This window comes from Stomoxys calcitrans, chromosome 1 (genome assembly GCF_963082655.1).
Source record: "Stomoxys calcitrans chromosome 1, idStoCalc2.1, whole genome shotgun sequence".
Classification (NCBI taxonomy): Eukaryota; Metazoa; Arthropoda; class Insecta; order Diptera; family Muscidae; genus Stomoxys; species Stomoxys calcitrans.
In genome coordinates this window covers 212302026-212319003 of record NC_081552.1, presented here as the reverse complement: position 1 = coordinate 212319003, position 16978 = coordinate 212302026, and the positions used below count along the sequence as shown (strand labels likewise).

At 36.7% G+C, this 16978-nt stretch overlaps 1 protein-coding gene across 7 annotated transcripts in view; it reads right to left on the bottom strand.

Moving 5' to 3' along the window:
* LOC106086180 (ensconsin) overlaps nucleotides 1–16978 on the bottom strand; it is an 84382-nt gene that overhangs the window by 21730 nt on the left and 45674 nt on the right. For 2 of the 7 annotated variants that reach the window (XM_059365489.1, XM_059365492.1), the window contains 2 exons: nucleotides 12401–12541; nucleotides 6436–6993 (listed from right to left, as the gene is read on the bottom strand). The exons of 1 other annotated variant lie outside the window; for it this stretch is intronic. In XM_059365489.1, the coding sequence (XP_059221472.1) occupies nucleotides 6436–6993; nucleotides 12401–12541 (699 nt within the window). The remainder of the gene's footprint in view (nucleotides 1–6435; nucleotides 6994–12400; nucleotides 12542–16978) is intronic. 4 more of the 7 variants (XM_059365499.1, XM_059365502.1, XM_059365496.1 and 1 more) reach the window with 3 other exon arrangements.

Sequence of the window (16978 nt, the reverse complement as noted above, 5' to 3'; positions counted from 1 at the left end):
AGTGGCGTATGATAATCTGGTGGACGGAACTTTAAAAACCCACCTACAGTCTGCAATCCCATGGCAGCCGGTTGTACATACCGGATTGACCCGATGGATTCCTTCGTCGGCAAGGACCGCCGCCTCTGTGAACAACAACAACCTACTGTCTGAACATCAGACACCTGAAGCACTGAATGTAACTTCAAATTAATGTCTGTGTTAAGACCACTGCGGTGTGGTAAAGAGATTTTTCTCTTTCATCAATTAGCGGCTATAGATACTGGTGTATCTTTAATACATATACTATGGGCCTTAATTTAAAAAAGTACTGCAGCACAATGTTTAAAAATGACGATTGGAACTATTCAAAGATTCAACGAAATTAACGCATTTTTTGTCATTAACCCATTGTAAGAGGTGGGTTTCTACTGGGTAAATACCCAACGCATGGGTATTTATTAGGTAAATACCCAAAGCTTGAGTATTTATTGGGTAAATACCCAAATACCTTTTTTGGGTCGGTTGGGATTGTAAATGGGTCTAATCGGTCCATGTTTTGATATGGCTGCCATAAAAACCGATCTTGGGTCTTGACTTCTTGAGCCCCTAGAGGGCACAATTTTCATCCAATTTGGCTGAAATTTCGCACGTGGTGTTTTGGTATCATTTCCAACAACTGTGTTAAGTATGATTCAAATCGGTTCATAATCTGGTACAGCTGTCATATAAACCGATCTTCGGTCTTGATTTCTTGAGCCCATAGTGCGCGTTATGACTTCCAATAAATGTGCTAGGTATGGCGCAAATTGGTACATAACCTGATACACCTGCCATATAAACCGATCTGGGATCTTGACTTCTTGAGCCTCTAGAGGGCGCAATTCTCATCCGATTTGGAAGAAATTTTGTACAGCGGCTTCTCTCATGACCTTCAACATACGTGTCTATTGGGTTGCCCAAAAAGTAATTGCGGATTTTTTAAAAGAAAGTAAATGCATTTTTAATAAAACTTAGAATGAACTTTAATCAAATATACTTTTTTTTACACTTTTTTTCTAAAGCAAGCTAAAAGTAACAGCTGATAACTGACAAAAGAAAGAATGCAATTACAGAGTCACAAGTTGTGAAAAAATTTTTCAACGCCGACTATATGAAAAATCCGCAATTACTTTTTGGGCAACCCAATAGTATGGTCTGAATCGATCTATAGCTTGGTATAGCTTCCATATAAACCGATCTCCCGATTTTGCTTCTTGAGCCCCTAAAAATCGCAATTCTTATCCGAATAAACTGAAATATTACACAATGACTTCTACAATATTCAGCATTCATTTATGGTCTGAATCGGACTATAACTTGATATAGCTCCAATAGCACAACAGATCTTCTTCAATATTCTTTGCTTGCCTAAAAAGAAATACTACACATAGAACTCGACAAATGCGATCCATGGTGGAGGGTATATAAGATTCGGCCCGGCCGAACTTGGCACGCTCTTACTTGTTTAATATAGCAACCATCAAATGCAATAAGACACTAAACGGTTTCCAGAAATCTCACTCTTAAGAATTTTGAGAACATTTTTTGTTTGATTTTTTTTAGCCTTAAAAATTTGCAGACTTTCGACAATCCAATTTTTCCCCCAAAACAAGGCCTTATATAATGGTATTTTTTTTTTCAATTAGTTTCATTCGTCCGCTTTACGCCAATCCAAATTTCATTAGAACACCTTTTTCTTAGCTCAAACTAGAATTTTTCTAAGACAGCACTTTTTTCTTGGATATTTATCTATCCATTCGGCGTTAATGGTTGTGGACCCACCTACTACAGTCCTATATAGAAGTTTTGTGGTCGGATGAACGAAATTTCAAAAGTCCATCAGCTATCCATAATATCCAAAGGAAACTTATTAACAAGTGAAGACTAGCGAAAACACTGAATTTTGTTGTTGTTGTAGCATTGTGTTGTACACTGAGGCGGCAGCCATTGCCAATGAGGAACGTCATGGGGTCAATACGATACCTACAACCGGCAGCCATGGGATTGCAAACTGTAAATGCCATATGGGCGACGTCACCTATTAAATTCATCCAGAACTTCAATATCCCCTGTAATAGGACAGTAGCGAAACACCAAAGGCTCTGGTTGAAATCTCACAGCTTATGGGCTGTTGGTAATAGAACTTCTATATGGCAGGTCCCCAATTGGATGAATCTTTGTACACTGTATTGTGTATCAAGCAAAAAGTCCGCCAATTAAGAAAGTATTAGAGATTAATGTCTTGCAAATGCAAACATGCCCATGAACATTTCATTAAGGAACTAGGTCAAACTTCTGACATCAATGAGTGCTGTCCGATTCAATTTTAAGCTCTATGGTAAGGGACCACCTTTTTATAGCCGAATCCGAAGGGCGTGCCACAATGCGCCACCACTTTTTTGGGCAAAGTTTTTAAATGGTAAAAATAGCCACCGCCGAAAATTTTTTCTGATATTCTCGCCAGGATTCGAACCCAGGTGTTCAGTAATGACCCCTACGCTGGCCTTAAATCAAGAGCTGGCGAAAAATCGATGGTACTATCGATATTTTAGTTTTTAGCTGAATATCGATTTATATTTTTCCTATCGATACTAACGGCAAAGTTAGCCTATAGGCAAAATTAAATAAACAAATTTGCGATCCATTTTTCAATCGTTTTCTTGTAAAGTATTTTGAATAGGCCCATAGCTTTCTTATTAGAGATGTGCACTGAGTGACTTTTCACTCACGCTCACGAGAAAAAAAACATTTATTCACTTTTTTATGCCGACACACGATTACGCACGCTCACGAGACAAAAATCTTACTCACGCACGACTCACGAAAAACTTGGGAATCACGGTTGAAAAAATATTTTTGCGAAAAAGTAGTACTCTTTTTTTATAGTGGGAAAATGGCATAACAATATTATATCAGCAACCCTTGAAGAATTATGGCTATAATTGCCGGCATACATTGTTTTTGTGATTTATTGGGTAGTTCTTTTTTCTATTTACTTCCGAAAACAATAATTAAACATAGGAAACAGTAAGTGCAGATAAAAAAGTATTTTCGATTAGAAACAAAAACATTTGATTGCTATCAAATTTCGCTCGCGAAACAATTAAAAATTATAGCGACTTTTCCGAAAGCAGAATAGAATACCAACCCAAAGTCGTTATTTTCTTATGAGTGGTGATATCTCGTGATTCGGGATTTCCCCTTGAGTCGTGATTCAAACTCACGCACCAAGAATTCTAATTCAATCACGATCACGTGATTAGATTTGGATCTCACTCACGAATCAAGTGATTCACGCGTGACACGACTCCTCACGACTCACGTACACACCTCTATTCCTTATTAAATCTCCCGTTTTTACTTCTTAAGCCTATAAAGGGTAATGGGTGGTACTCACTAGGTTGTACACTGGATTAATTATTATTCTATTAATCATTGTTCGTGACCTTTCAAATAATCGAACTATTGAAAATGATACATTTTCAAATAAAAAAATAATCGAATAATTTAGGACGATTTAATCGATTAATCGTTTGGATGTTAAAAAAAGCTTAAAAATGTTTTTGTTCTCTGAAATTGTAAACTTTTTGAAAAGTTAAGTTCGTTAGTCATTATCCAATTGATATTTACTGAACCGATTGAATCTTCGAATAAAAACTAGTTCGATAACGGAAGCGAAAACTAGGCCCCAGGCTTCAATAAAATCGAGAAACTATTTTCTTACTCAGGTCGCAAGAAGGATTTGGCCCTACGTGTACTAACATATTTAACCAAGTAAAGCCTATTGCTGACTCACTTCGAAATGACGAAGAAAATGCAAACACATTTCGTAAAAGTGGTACTGAGTTCTATGAGCAAAATAGTACCGACATGACGCTGCGTCACTATAAATAGGCTTCAATCAACTCTGTTTCAATGTTGTTGCCTTTGGTATGTGTTGCTGTTTGACTTGTTTGTGTTTTGGCCAAGCCGGATTTAAAAAGGTGGTCTCACGCAAACAGCCGTTTAAAACCGGCCAGGTTTGACGGTATTAATATGTCAGAATTCTGTTTGTATGGGAGAAAGAAGATAACAACAAAGTTATCTTCTCTCTCCCATATTCTCTGCTCATGTATACACATGTATACATACACGCACACAAATGCCTTTGTGAGTGTTGGCTAAACTTCGATCAGCTTAATGGCGGTTTGCACCATATGATTTGTGGTTGTTGTACAAATGAGACCACCTTTAATTGTTTCGTCATGTGTTTTGGCAAAGAATAGAATCCGTCGGATGCTGACTTCATTCGCAGCGATTGCGAAATCTGAAGGACTTTATTCTTCGCCAGAACACAAACAAAAGTTATAACACACATAACAAAGGCAACAGCATTGAAGCAGAGTTGATTGTTGCCCATTTCGTGAGCATTTAATTACATTTGCAATCTCTGGGAGATTTTAATGCGAAAAAAGGGAAGGAAGCCATTTTTGGTCCTACTGTCGGAAAGTTTAGCCTCCACAAGATAACGTGTAGTAATGGGTTGGGGCTGATTGATTTCGCCGCGGCAAAAAACATGTTACTTAGTAGCATCAGATTTCAACATAAACATATTCACAAAGCCCCATGGCTGTCACCCGATCAAAACACGAGGAACCAAATTGATCACGGGAGAAAAGGAGAGAGGAGGAACGTCTATTCCGCAGAAAGAAAATGGAAAGACGTGAGTGTGAGCGAATTGAGATGTACAGGAGTCAGAAAGAAGTCCGGAAATTCTACCAAAGAATTAAACATCAAACCGATGGCTTTGGTGCAGGCACATCCTCCTGCAGAGACAAAGAAGGAAATCTGGTAACTGACACAGATAACATGCTGAGGATATGGAAAGAACATTTTACCCAACTGCTAGTGTCCGACTTTGGCGGCGAAGAGGATACCGCAGAACCAATCCTTGATGATGGTATAGAATGTTTACCTCCTAGTCAGAATGAGGTCCAAGTAGCAGTGACCCGACTAAAGAACAACAAGGCAGCAGGAACCGACGGGCTTCCCCCTGAAATATTTAAGACCGGAGGCGACACGCTGATAAGGCGTATGCATCAGCTTATCTGGGTAGAAGAAGGCAGATAAAGAAAATTGAGAAAGTTGGGAACCATAACTTTGAGACAGTTAGTAACTTTATATACCTCGGCACCGCCGAAACCGAAATGAATGACACCAGCTTTTAGATTAAGCGAAGAATAATACTGGCAAACAGATGCTACTTTGAACTAAGTAAGCAGTTTAGAAACAAGGCCACCTCTCGACAGACGAAGATTACACTATACAAGACGCTGATACTACCCGTGCTGTTATATGGTTCTGAAGCATGGGTACTTGTGAAAGCAGATGAGGCAGTGGACCAGTTTGCGATAATGGAGAATATAGGCGACGTATGAACCACGAGCCTAGCATAGTTACACGCATCAAAATACAACGGCTGCGTTGGCTAGGTCATGTTGTCAGAATGGATGAAAAAGCTCCAGCAAAGAAGTCTTTTGAAGGCAAACACGGTGGCACACGCAAACCGGGAAGACCAAAAGCCCGATGGAAAGATCAAGTGGTGGGAGACACCTCGAATCTTGGTGTCAGAGATTTTAGAATGAGCGCAAAAGATCGAGGCGTTTGGAACGCTATTCTACGTTCGGCTAGTGGAACAAATTTTCTGTCATAGCCAATTAATGTAAAGTAAGTATTTTGCACATAGAACTTAGTTCCACTTCTACGGAATGTATTCGCGTTTTCTTCGTAACTCTATTTTTTTTAATACGTTTTGACAGTTGTTCGGGCGAAAAAACGAACTCAGTACTAGGCTTAAATTAATAGGGATTTTCGCTGTGAATGAAGAAATTCAGTTAGTACTAGGCCTAATGTCCAAGAAACTCTCTGAGAGTCATATTAGACTGCATAGACATATGAGACTGCTCAGTGGGTAATATTATTTGGCAAGAAAATTTTAGCAAAATAATAATTCTAGAAAATAATTAACTTTTTAAAGCCTAAAACTGAATGAAAATCCACATCAACATTTCTATCTTTAATTTCGTGTTTTCATATTAGCATTGTGGATGAACAATGGCTTTTCATCATCCTATGTAAGTAGAAGAAAGGTAATGGAAGTTTTTTTTTTTTGGTTTTTTGTTGATCTGCAGTTTTGATGTGAGACGGAAAAATGAAGTTTAGGATAAAGAAATAGAACAATAAATAATCGTGGAGGGAAAGGAAAATATAAATAAACATATTGTATTCTGAGGGAGAAAATAACAATGGTGGTAGTAATTTGTATAGCAATATTTCTGAGGTGTTTTGTTTTTGGTGGTGGTATAGTAGGTAGGTGGTGGTAAGAGGTGTATGATGTAGTAGAAGTAGAAGTAGATTGCAAACACGCACACACACCTGGGTTTAAGAGTAAACTAGGAGAGTTCATGAGTAACAATGAGTCTGTATCGAAACGGTAGAGGTTAGTATTAGAGATCTGGCCTCGTTTAGACGTGTTGGATGCAGATGAAGCTAGTGATGATTGTAGATATTTTTTGGTGGCGGCAGTTTGTAAGCCTAAATTCGAGCGTGTAGGTGTTGCAAAGGATGACGACGACCAGGTGGCATTACTGTTATCATTGCAACAATAATGTCCCAGTTGTGTCATACTCATACAGGCATTTCTACTGCCGCTACCCAATGGTAAAAAGCTGGTGGAAATGCCCCCACCTAAATTATATTTGGGACGTGGTGCCCCTTCACCAGCCAAATGTATCATACTGCGCGACATTTTGCCACTCGATCCAGCGGAGCCAGCTTTGCGGCCTGAGCGTCGGCCACCGCCCAGAGATTCGGTCTCATCCATCATTTCCAATTGTTCGCGACGTTCACGTTCTAGAATGGCTCGTATGTGTTCGCCATTGCGGCGAATGGGTTGAGCCAGTTGATCCAAACGGTTCATGGAAAATGCACGTCCTGTGTTTCCATGCAGCACAGCAAACAGCAATCGAGGAAAACATATTTTAAGTAACAGATGATAGCGTTGACAAGCGTTCGTTCACAGCAGCAAGTTCATTGTTTTTTTAGGTTTTTGTTTGTAAAGCGGCATTTTAAGTAGAATGGTGATTTAAAAAATTTAAAAAAAAATTAATAAATAATAACCAAAGGGGGGAAAGTTTTCAAAAATCAATGAATGCTTCTGTCTTAACTTAAAGCTAAAATTGTATGTAGTACGTGGTATATGTGTGTATTTTTGTATGCAAGTAAAGCTGAATTATCTTCTTCCTCATACAAACAAATTCTCTATAAACCACATTAGACTTTAAACATATCACATATATCACCTGTTCAGTACTATATTTAATTCACTCACATCTCTTTCACAAACTAATCACAAAATACAATAAAATATTATATTTAACAAAATTAAAATATATAGCGCATAAAAAGCATCGAAAATTTGGGGTCTTAACAGAATATCAGTTTTCGGGTCAAATAGAACTCAAACAAGAATAATAATATGGTAGAAATATTTTCAAAAATAATAATATAAAGGTGTGGATTTTACAGTCAGATACTGGTGGGAAACTTGGATGGAATGTCGCATCATGGTAGAAAATTAAAAAAAAAATAACATAATATTACAAAAATAATTTCAATTTCATAGAAAAATAAAATGAAAAATATATTAAACATTTTACGAAAAATATAATAAATAAAAAAAAAAATGTTAAACAATAAGTTCAAAGAGACAAAATAAATAAAAATAACACTTCTAAACAAAACAAATAAGAAGGCATTAAGTTCGGCCGGGCCGAACTTTGTATAGCCACTACCTCGGGTATATATGTAAACCCCCCCTTCCGTCACAATCCGGTTAAAATTGGATAACCTATGCACTCAAATTCGGCACGGACATTGAGTGGTCCAATAAATACAAGTCACTGTTGAATTTTGTATTTCAAATTTCAAAAAAATCAGGTAATAAATAAAGCTTTTATGAGCTTCAGACCCTTAACCGGCATATCGGTCTATATGACAGCTATATCTAAAACAGACCGTTTTTTTCATATTTAGGTCGGATGGCGGGTGGTATAAAACTATCCACTGTTTAAAATTTCAGTGAAATCGGGTAATAAATAGAGCTTTTATAGGCTTCAGACTCTTAATCGGGAAATCGGGGTATATGGCAGCTATATCTAAATATAGTCCGATCTGAAACATATTTGGGTCAGATGTCGGGAGGCTTAAAATAAACAAATTTTTTAAATTTCAGCGAAATCAGATAGTAAATAAAGCTTTTATAGCCTTCACAACCTTCATCGGCAGGTCGGTCTATATGGCAGCTGTATCTAAATATATTCCGATCTGAACCATATTTAGGTCAGATGTCGGGAGGCTTAAAATAAACCAATGTTTCAATTTTCAGCGAAATTGGGTAGTAAATAAAGCTTTTATGGGCTATATGACAGCTATATCTAAATATAGTCCGATCTGAACCATATTTGGGTCAGATGTCGGGTGGCCTTAAACTAGATACTGTTTCAAATTTTAGAGAAATCGAAAAAATAAAGCATTTATGGGCGATAAAGGGTATTGTCAGATCGGTCTATAAAGCAGCTATAACCAAATTGGGTCCGATTTGGAACGTTCAAGAACTTAACCAGCGTGCATCAAAAAGACGTATCTGTGCCAAATTTCAGCTCAAAATCTAAATTTTTAAAGGCTGTAGAGTGATTGATCTTGGTATTTTATTGTCGATGTGTCGATTTCGATGTGTTGCAAACGGAATGACAAAATGAATACAGCCCCATCCTTCGATGGTGGGTATAAAAAAAATTATAAGTTCGGCCCTGCCGAAACTTATGTGCCCTCCACCATGAATCGCAAAAGTCAAGTATTTAATATGAGGTTATAAACCAAAGTGGACCACACTTGTCGTAAATTAGGCGTAAACAGCCTAATGTCAAGTCAAGTCGGGGAATCGATTAGGATTATACTACCGTTGGCAAGCAGAAGTACGATTTTTTAATTTTGATTTCGCGTAGAAATCCAATAGTCGTAATTTTTTTTTTTTCTACGTGGTATGACTGTCAGTGACATCTGTTCTGAAGTAAAACATGTACATTCGGCGCTGACTGAAATTATATAACAACGAAGTTCCATTGAATTCCGTGTGCGGAATGAAATTTTTGGTACTGAAACGTTCAGAATGTTGCCTTCGGTGATAATTGTATTGTATGTTGCGAGCAAGTGTCAAAGAGGGGCCGAGAACGCGTTTACAACGAACCACATCCAGGATGGAGTTTTTCGCCAAAAAATCAACTAATATCGTTCTACAGCCCCGTATTTGTCTGATTTAGCTCAGTGTGGCTTCTGGCTGTTCAGTAAACTCAAGCCAACGCTTTGCAAACCCAACCAACCTATACCAATAAGATGTATTTGTGCAAAATTTTAAGCGAATGTTAGCATGATACGTGATTGAAATAGGGTCTCTGGATTAGGTTGTGTTGAGAAGAGGGTAAGGATATTAATCCACCCCATGCTACTATGGTCATACACCTCAGCCTATAAACGGCTGATTGTGCGCTCTTAATACCAAAAGGTGACCTCGAAAAGAAATCTATGTTAAGAATAATGTGCTTCTAACAAAATCCTACGGAAGGCCACCATAGCTTTGGGTCGAATCCTGGCGAGACCATCAGAACGAAATTGTCAGCGGTGGTTTCCCCTCCTAATGCTGGCGACATTTGTGAGGTACCATGCCATGTAAAAACTACTCCCAAAGGGGTGTCGCCCTGCGGAGCAGGCTCCTTATCATTGAGATTAAACTGCACTCAGTGATATTTGAATGAATTAATGGAATGTTAATTATAGCTGGAAAATTATCGACAATCGCAGCATTCGATATTTTCAATATTTCAAAGTACAAATATCGATACTATCGTTAATTTTTCATCACCTATATATCAAACGAAAATGAGAAGACAAACATCAGAGGATCAATTTATATAGATGATATATCATTGCACAAACCGAATAATCTACAACCTAAAGTTCAAAGATGGCCTATATCATGATATAGCATAAGTGAATTGCATTACAGTGAGTTGCATGGACCTCTCAACACCTGAGTATGAACCAGATCTGGCCCGTTTCCCGATTGAAGTTATTTAACGACCAAAAGCCGCATTTTTACCTAGAATCTTCGAAGATTTTCCTTAACACTAGTGCCATTTTCAGTCAAAATCAGATCTTATGCCGTTTTTCTGAAATTTAAAGAAACAATATTTGGCCCCTCAACATTCATGGTTTCATTCAGCACTCGAAATGACAAGAAGTGAAATAATTTTGAGTTGTCCTCGACGATTAACTTGGTATGTATACCTTGGAAAAATCTAGCAAAAATGGAGGTCAGCCTACCAACCTACCAAGAGAATTAAAACCTGCCAATTTTGGTAGAAACCAACTAAAAACGGCATCACTGTTGATAATCATTGGCCGGAATGGGGAAAAAAGGACAGATGTAAAGGGTGATTTTTTTGAGGTTAGGATTTTCATGCATTAGTATTTGACAGATCACGTGGGATTTCAGACATGGTGTCAAAGAGAAAGATGCTCAGTATGCTTTGACATTTCATCATGAATAGACTTACTAACGAGCAACGCTTGCAAATCATTGAATTTTATTACCAAAATCAGTGTTCGGTTCGAAATGTTTGCAACACTGGGTTTCCAAGCTGAAAATGCAATATGAAAAAAATCTTTTAGCATTTAAATTTAACACCGTTGCCTAATGTTTAGTGATAGGTCTCTACCGGGTGAATACCCAACGCTTGGGTATTTATTGGGTAAATACCCAATAATAGACCCAATATAGACCGATCTCCAGACATAGTCTCGAGGCAATAAATTGGTAATTTTTCATCCGATTTCGATGAAATTTGGCACAGTGAGTTCTGGTAGATCCTATTAATTTCTGTGAAGTGCGGTTCAGATCGGACTATATTTGCATATAGCTACCCTTAGACCGACCACCCGATCTCCCGATATAGGGTATTGAGGCCATAAAAAGCAATATCCAAATATGGTCCGATCTGGACGATATTCAACAAAAAGGTTTAGATGGGTACCGGAATAGTCTGATCTGAACCGCACTTCACAGAAATGAATAGGGGTCTACCAGAACTCACTGTGCCAAATTTCATCGAAATCGGATGAAATATTACCAATTTACGGCCTCAAGACTTTAAGTCTGGAGTTCGGTCTATATAGAGGCTATATATAACTAAAACCCGATTTTATGAGATCAGAAGGTCAGGTTTATATACAAAGAATGCGAAATCAACAAAAAAATTTTGAAAAATTTGTATAGACAAAATGTCTGCAAAATTATAAATCCCAGGTTTTGGGTATAAATGGGTAAATACCTGGGTATTTACCCAATTTACCGGGTAAATTCCTTTTGGGTATTTACCCATCGCCCATCTCTACTAATGTTGCATATACGCAACATCCTGCAGCTCTTGAACCTTGAACCAGGGCACCTAGGACAGTGACATTTTTTTCAGTTGATATTGAAGTTAACTCTATCTCATATGTCTAATCAATTTTAATTCGGGCATGAGAGGGTTAAGGTTCCGGATGAAGTGGCTAGTCGCGTGCCCTCCAAACTAACCTAACCATGCCCAAATAAGCTTGATATCGAAATGATATAAACAAATAAAAAAATATTATTTGAAAAAATTTAAAAATTTAAAATATTATTTACTTAACATAATATATTTACAATACTAAATTAAAGGCTTTAGGTCTTTCTTAAATCAATCGGTCGAGAGTTTTTAAAATATGTTTTCAATAAAAAAAAACTAGGTTAAATATACCACATTTGCTTAATTATTAAAATATAGTTAAACACCAACAATAAACGCCTTATTCGTAATAATTGAATACACATAAAATCTGATTTAGTCAGTTTATACTTAAAACATAAAGCCAAGTTGGCATCATCGCACTAAGCACACAGTTAAATATGTATGCATGTGTATTCATAAATAGATATAGCACGTTAAAACAGCCCACCATTTTCTTTAATATCTGACTGTATAATCCTGTCTAAGTATATCAAAATATCAAGTAATTTGGAGGAACGAATGAACGAACGAACAAACACAATTTGTAAAGGTTCAATTAAAAATAAAATCATATTTAGAGAGATAGAAAAAAATATAGGGAAAAAGGTACGTAGATATGAGAGAGAGAGAAAAAGAAAAGGTTCTGATGATAATGATGATAGAAGAGACTTCTTTCTGTATATAGTGAGCGTGAATGTTTGTTGTATGGTGGTGGTAGAGGTGTTGTGTAATGACATGATGTGTCTTACCTGGTGTTCTAGAAGGTGTATTACTTAATGACGATCGGGAACCGTAATGGCCATCCCTGGGACTCGGTATTGTTGGCATAAGGTCAGTTTTTCTTCTGGCCACACTTCGAAACACGATATGTGAGGCGTCAACATTATCTTCTATAAAAATGTTACGTTGTTGTTTTTTCGATTCATTCATTTGGGGGATACACAAAAAAAATGTTGGGAATGTTTCGTACGTTAATACGGTTTGGCATTATTTTTCAAAAAATATTTAAATTTTTCTCATTTTGAGAGAATTAAGTGAAATAAGGGCAAAAACGACATTAAAAAGACATGCTGCTGTTGCTACAAGCTTTTCAAATTTCTATTTCTGTAGCATAAGGCCAAACAAAAACGAATTTTTTTTGAAGCCACAAACAAAAAATTATGAATAACATTGTTTTGAAATTTATTTTTAAGAAACTACTAAGCAGGCAATTATGAGTTGAATATTGTCCTAAAATGAAAATTTTACAATATTGTTGTTTTTAATTCAGGCTCGAGATCTTTCTGGGTTTTCTCTTTTCTTTATTATTTGTGTATCGATATTTCGCATTTCAATTAAATGCATTTTCAAGATATGATATACAACCAATTTAATTTATTTTTAAACTTTTGACAACACTGTTTCTATTTTTTATTTAACTTCCATATCTAAATGAGAAACAAAACACAAACAAAAACTTTATGCGACCGTCTTCAACAGTCGTTATCAAAGAGCTTAAGAAATAGAAGAGAGGGTTTCTGCTTTGTCTTCCCCGTACCGTAAAATAACTCGCGTTAAAGACACAACATTTTCCATGCATTCCAATTGGAATCACATTGAGGGTTGCAACATTTTCGGGTTATTCTGTTTTGATTCGGACATTCGTTCGAACATTTTTTCGTATTTTGCTTTGTTTCTTTGCAACCGAAAGTTGGAATAAAGGAAAAACGAAATATCGTAAGCAGTTCAAACATGTTGTGTCTTTAAAATTTGTCCCTCGTCATCCCGTATTGGACTCTAACGCCAGCTCTTATTCTTTCTTACGCTCTTTGGTCGTTATCTGCTTTGCTACTGTTTTGTATTGTAAAGGGTGATTTTTTTGAGGTTAGGATTTTCATGCATTAGTATTTGACAGATCACGTGGGATTTCAGACATGGTGTCAAAGAGAAAGATGCTCAGTATGCTTTGACATTTCATCATGAATAGACTTACTAACGAGCAACGCTTGCAAATCATTGAATTTTATTACCAAAATCAGTGTTCGGTTCGAAATGTGTTCATTCACCGTAACGTTGCGTCCAATAGCATCTTTGAAAAAATACGGTCCAATGATTCCACCAGCGTACAAACCACACCAAACAGTGCATTTTTCGGGATGCATGGGCAGTTCTTGAACGGCTTCTGGTTGCTCTTCACTCCAAATGCGGCAATTTTGCTTATTTACGTAGCCATTCAACCAGAAATGAGCCTCATCGCTGAACAAAATTTGTCAAAATTTGAACACATTTCGAACCGAACACTGATTTTGGTAATAAAATTCAATGATTTGCAAGCGTTGCTCGTTAGTAAGTCTATTCATGATGAAATGTCAAAGCATACTGAGCATCTTTCTCTTTGACACCATGTCTGAAATCCCACGTGATCTGTCAAATACTAATGCATGAAAATCCTAACCTCAAAAAAATCACCCTTTAGTTGTTCTTATTGGACTTTGTTCACTCGTTGTACTGACTGTCTATAGTTGCTCGCGCATCCCTCTGTGTCTGCTTTGTAATTCATGCGTTTTGTTGTTGTCGTGTTGATGATGTGTAGCGTTTCTAGTGTTAGTCTCTTGTTGTTATTTATCTCGTTCTGTTGAACACCATGAGCCAGACTTAGAGTAAGAATAATAGATAACGAGTTAAATTACAACAAGAGACTAACACTAGAAACGCTTCACATCATCAACACGACAACAACAAAACGCATGAATTACAAAGCAGACACAAAGGGATGCGAGCAACTATAGACTGTTAGTACCAAAGAGCGTAAGAAAGAATAAGAGCTGGCGTTAGAGTCCAATACGGGATGACGAGGGACAAATTTTAAAGACACAACATGTTTGAACTGCTTACGATATTTCGTTTTTCCTTTATTCCAACTTTCGGTTGCAAAGAAACAAAGCAAAATACGAAAAAATGTTCGAACGAATGTCCGAATCAAAACAGAATAACCCGAAAATGTTGCAACCCTCAATGTGATTCCAATTGGAATGCATGGAAAATGTTGTGTCTTTAACGCGAGTTATTTTACGGTACGGGGAAGACAAAGCAGAAACCCTCTCTTCTATTTCTTAAGCTCTTTGGTTAGTACAACGTGTGAACCAATAAAAAAAACTACAAAACAGTAGCAAAGCAGACAACGACTGTTGAAGACGGTCGCATAAAGTTTTTGTTTGTGTTTTGTTTCTCATTTAGATATGTAAGTTCAATAAAAATTAGAAACAGTGATGTCAATAGTTTAAAAATAAATGTAATTTGTTGTAGATCATATCTAAAAATGCATTTCATTGAAATGTGAAATATCGATACATAAATAATAAGGAAAAGAGAAAAACCAGAAAGACCCCAAAATAATCAACACATGAAAATTTTACATTTAAATGAATTTTAAATGCCGATGGTAAACCCCAACTGTTAAATAAAATCGATATTTATAGGTGTAATATCTTGAAAAAAATTTTATTTTAATTTGAAATGGAAAAATAATTTATATGAAAACGGGAAGTGTGTTCTAGCAACACTTTTGCTGTTAAAACCCTTTGAGCATTTAAAGGTAATAATGGAAAAAAGTCTATCTTTCTAGATCGTACAAGACTTGTGGAAATTCTCTTTAATATTTTTTGATTTTCAGACATTAAAAGTTGTTTTCTTTTGAAATTATCGATTTAAAGCTTATTTTGATCGTTGAACGCTTGCGTTTTATAAAGCTGTTTTCTTTTCGTTTTAGCAACCAGGCAAATGTTAATAAATTTGATATAAATAATAATTATTTATGGATATTGAGAAAAAAAAACATTCATAAGATAAAAAATAAACAAATATTTGTATCATCCATGCAAAACAATAATTATTTCAAAATTAGGTACGACTTGCAACGTAAAAATTAGTAAATCATCAGTTAAAGAAACTAAACATATGCAAAAATTCATTATCAAACGAAATATTGATGATGAATCATTATCATTAAGCAGATCCTAATTAGTAGCAAAAACGCAAAAAGCAACATCTAAATAAGATAAACGCTATAAGTACTCGTGGACAGTGTTGTCAATCGAGTAAATTATTTCCTAAAAAATTTTAAGAAAAATCCTAACAAAACCGACCAAAACCTACAAAAAGTTCTACAAGCCAAAAATGTCATGTTGTGTGGGTCATGGTGGTGGGTATGATTTTGCCATTCCATTTGCAACACATCAAATTATACATTTTCAACCCCACAAAGTATGCATTCTAGATCGTCATTATATTCACAAAACAATCTGAATATATCCGTCCGACTGTTTATTGAAATTACTCTACAGCCTTAGGTTCAAAGATGGCCTATATCTTTATATAGCACCATTTATACCGACCCTAAGAAATCTTGATTTCATAGAAGTCGTATTTTAATCCTGATTTCAATGGACAACAGTGCCATTTTAAGGGTTTAAGCTAGAGCTGGCAAAAAATCGATGGCACTATCGATATTTTATTCTTTATCTGAATATCGGTGTATATTTTTCCTATCGATACTATCGGCAAAGTAATTTTTTGCAAAATTGCACAAAAATAAGCGAACCGACACCGAATGTATCTGTTAAGTCACATTGCGCCTACAGATGGTCAGCAGAGGAACACCTCAAGGAGGTGTACTGTCTCCTCTACTTTGGAATATAGCCATTAACAATATATTATTGTCTCTGGAAGAAAAAGGCGTAAAAGTGGTCGCGTATGCTGATGACGTGGCAATTCTAATTAGGGGAAAGTTTCCCAGTACTCTAAGAGATATACTTCAGGAAGCTCTACGTACAACAGCAAAGTGGGCTACCGGGTATAAATCCGTGCAAGACAGAAGTAGTTCTTTACAGCAGGAGATTCAAGTTGCCTACAGTGGAACCTGTCTCCTTGGGTGGAGAGAATGTTTAGCTGGACAGGAAATTGAACTTCAAATTCAACATTTTGGAAAGTTCAAGAAAGGCCACTCTTGCCCTATACACCTGCAAGAGTGCCATTGGCAAAAGTTGGGGATTTAGACCGCGTGTCATGCATTAGGTATATACTGCAGTTGTCAGACATATAATGCTATATGGTGTTGTGGTCTGGTGGACGCCGTTTCAAACATCCACAGCCGCATTGAGGACGACACCATCTGATGCACTGAACTTAATGATACATCTTATGCCTCTGGACATTGCGAGATTAAGCGGGCTTTCTCATTGGTCATGTGGCGGCACCGGACACTGTGTTATACTTGATACAATATCCGATGTTCCTGGCAGTGTGGATTACACCCTGCCTGAGCCGCTTTATGATAAAAATTACTGTAC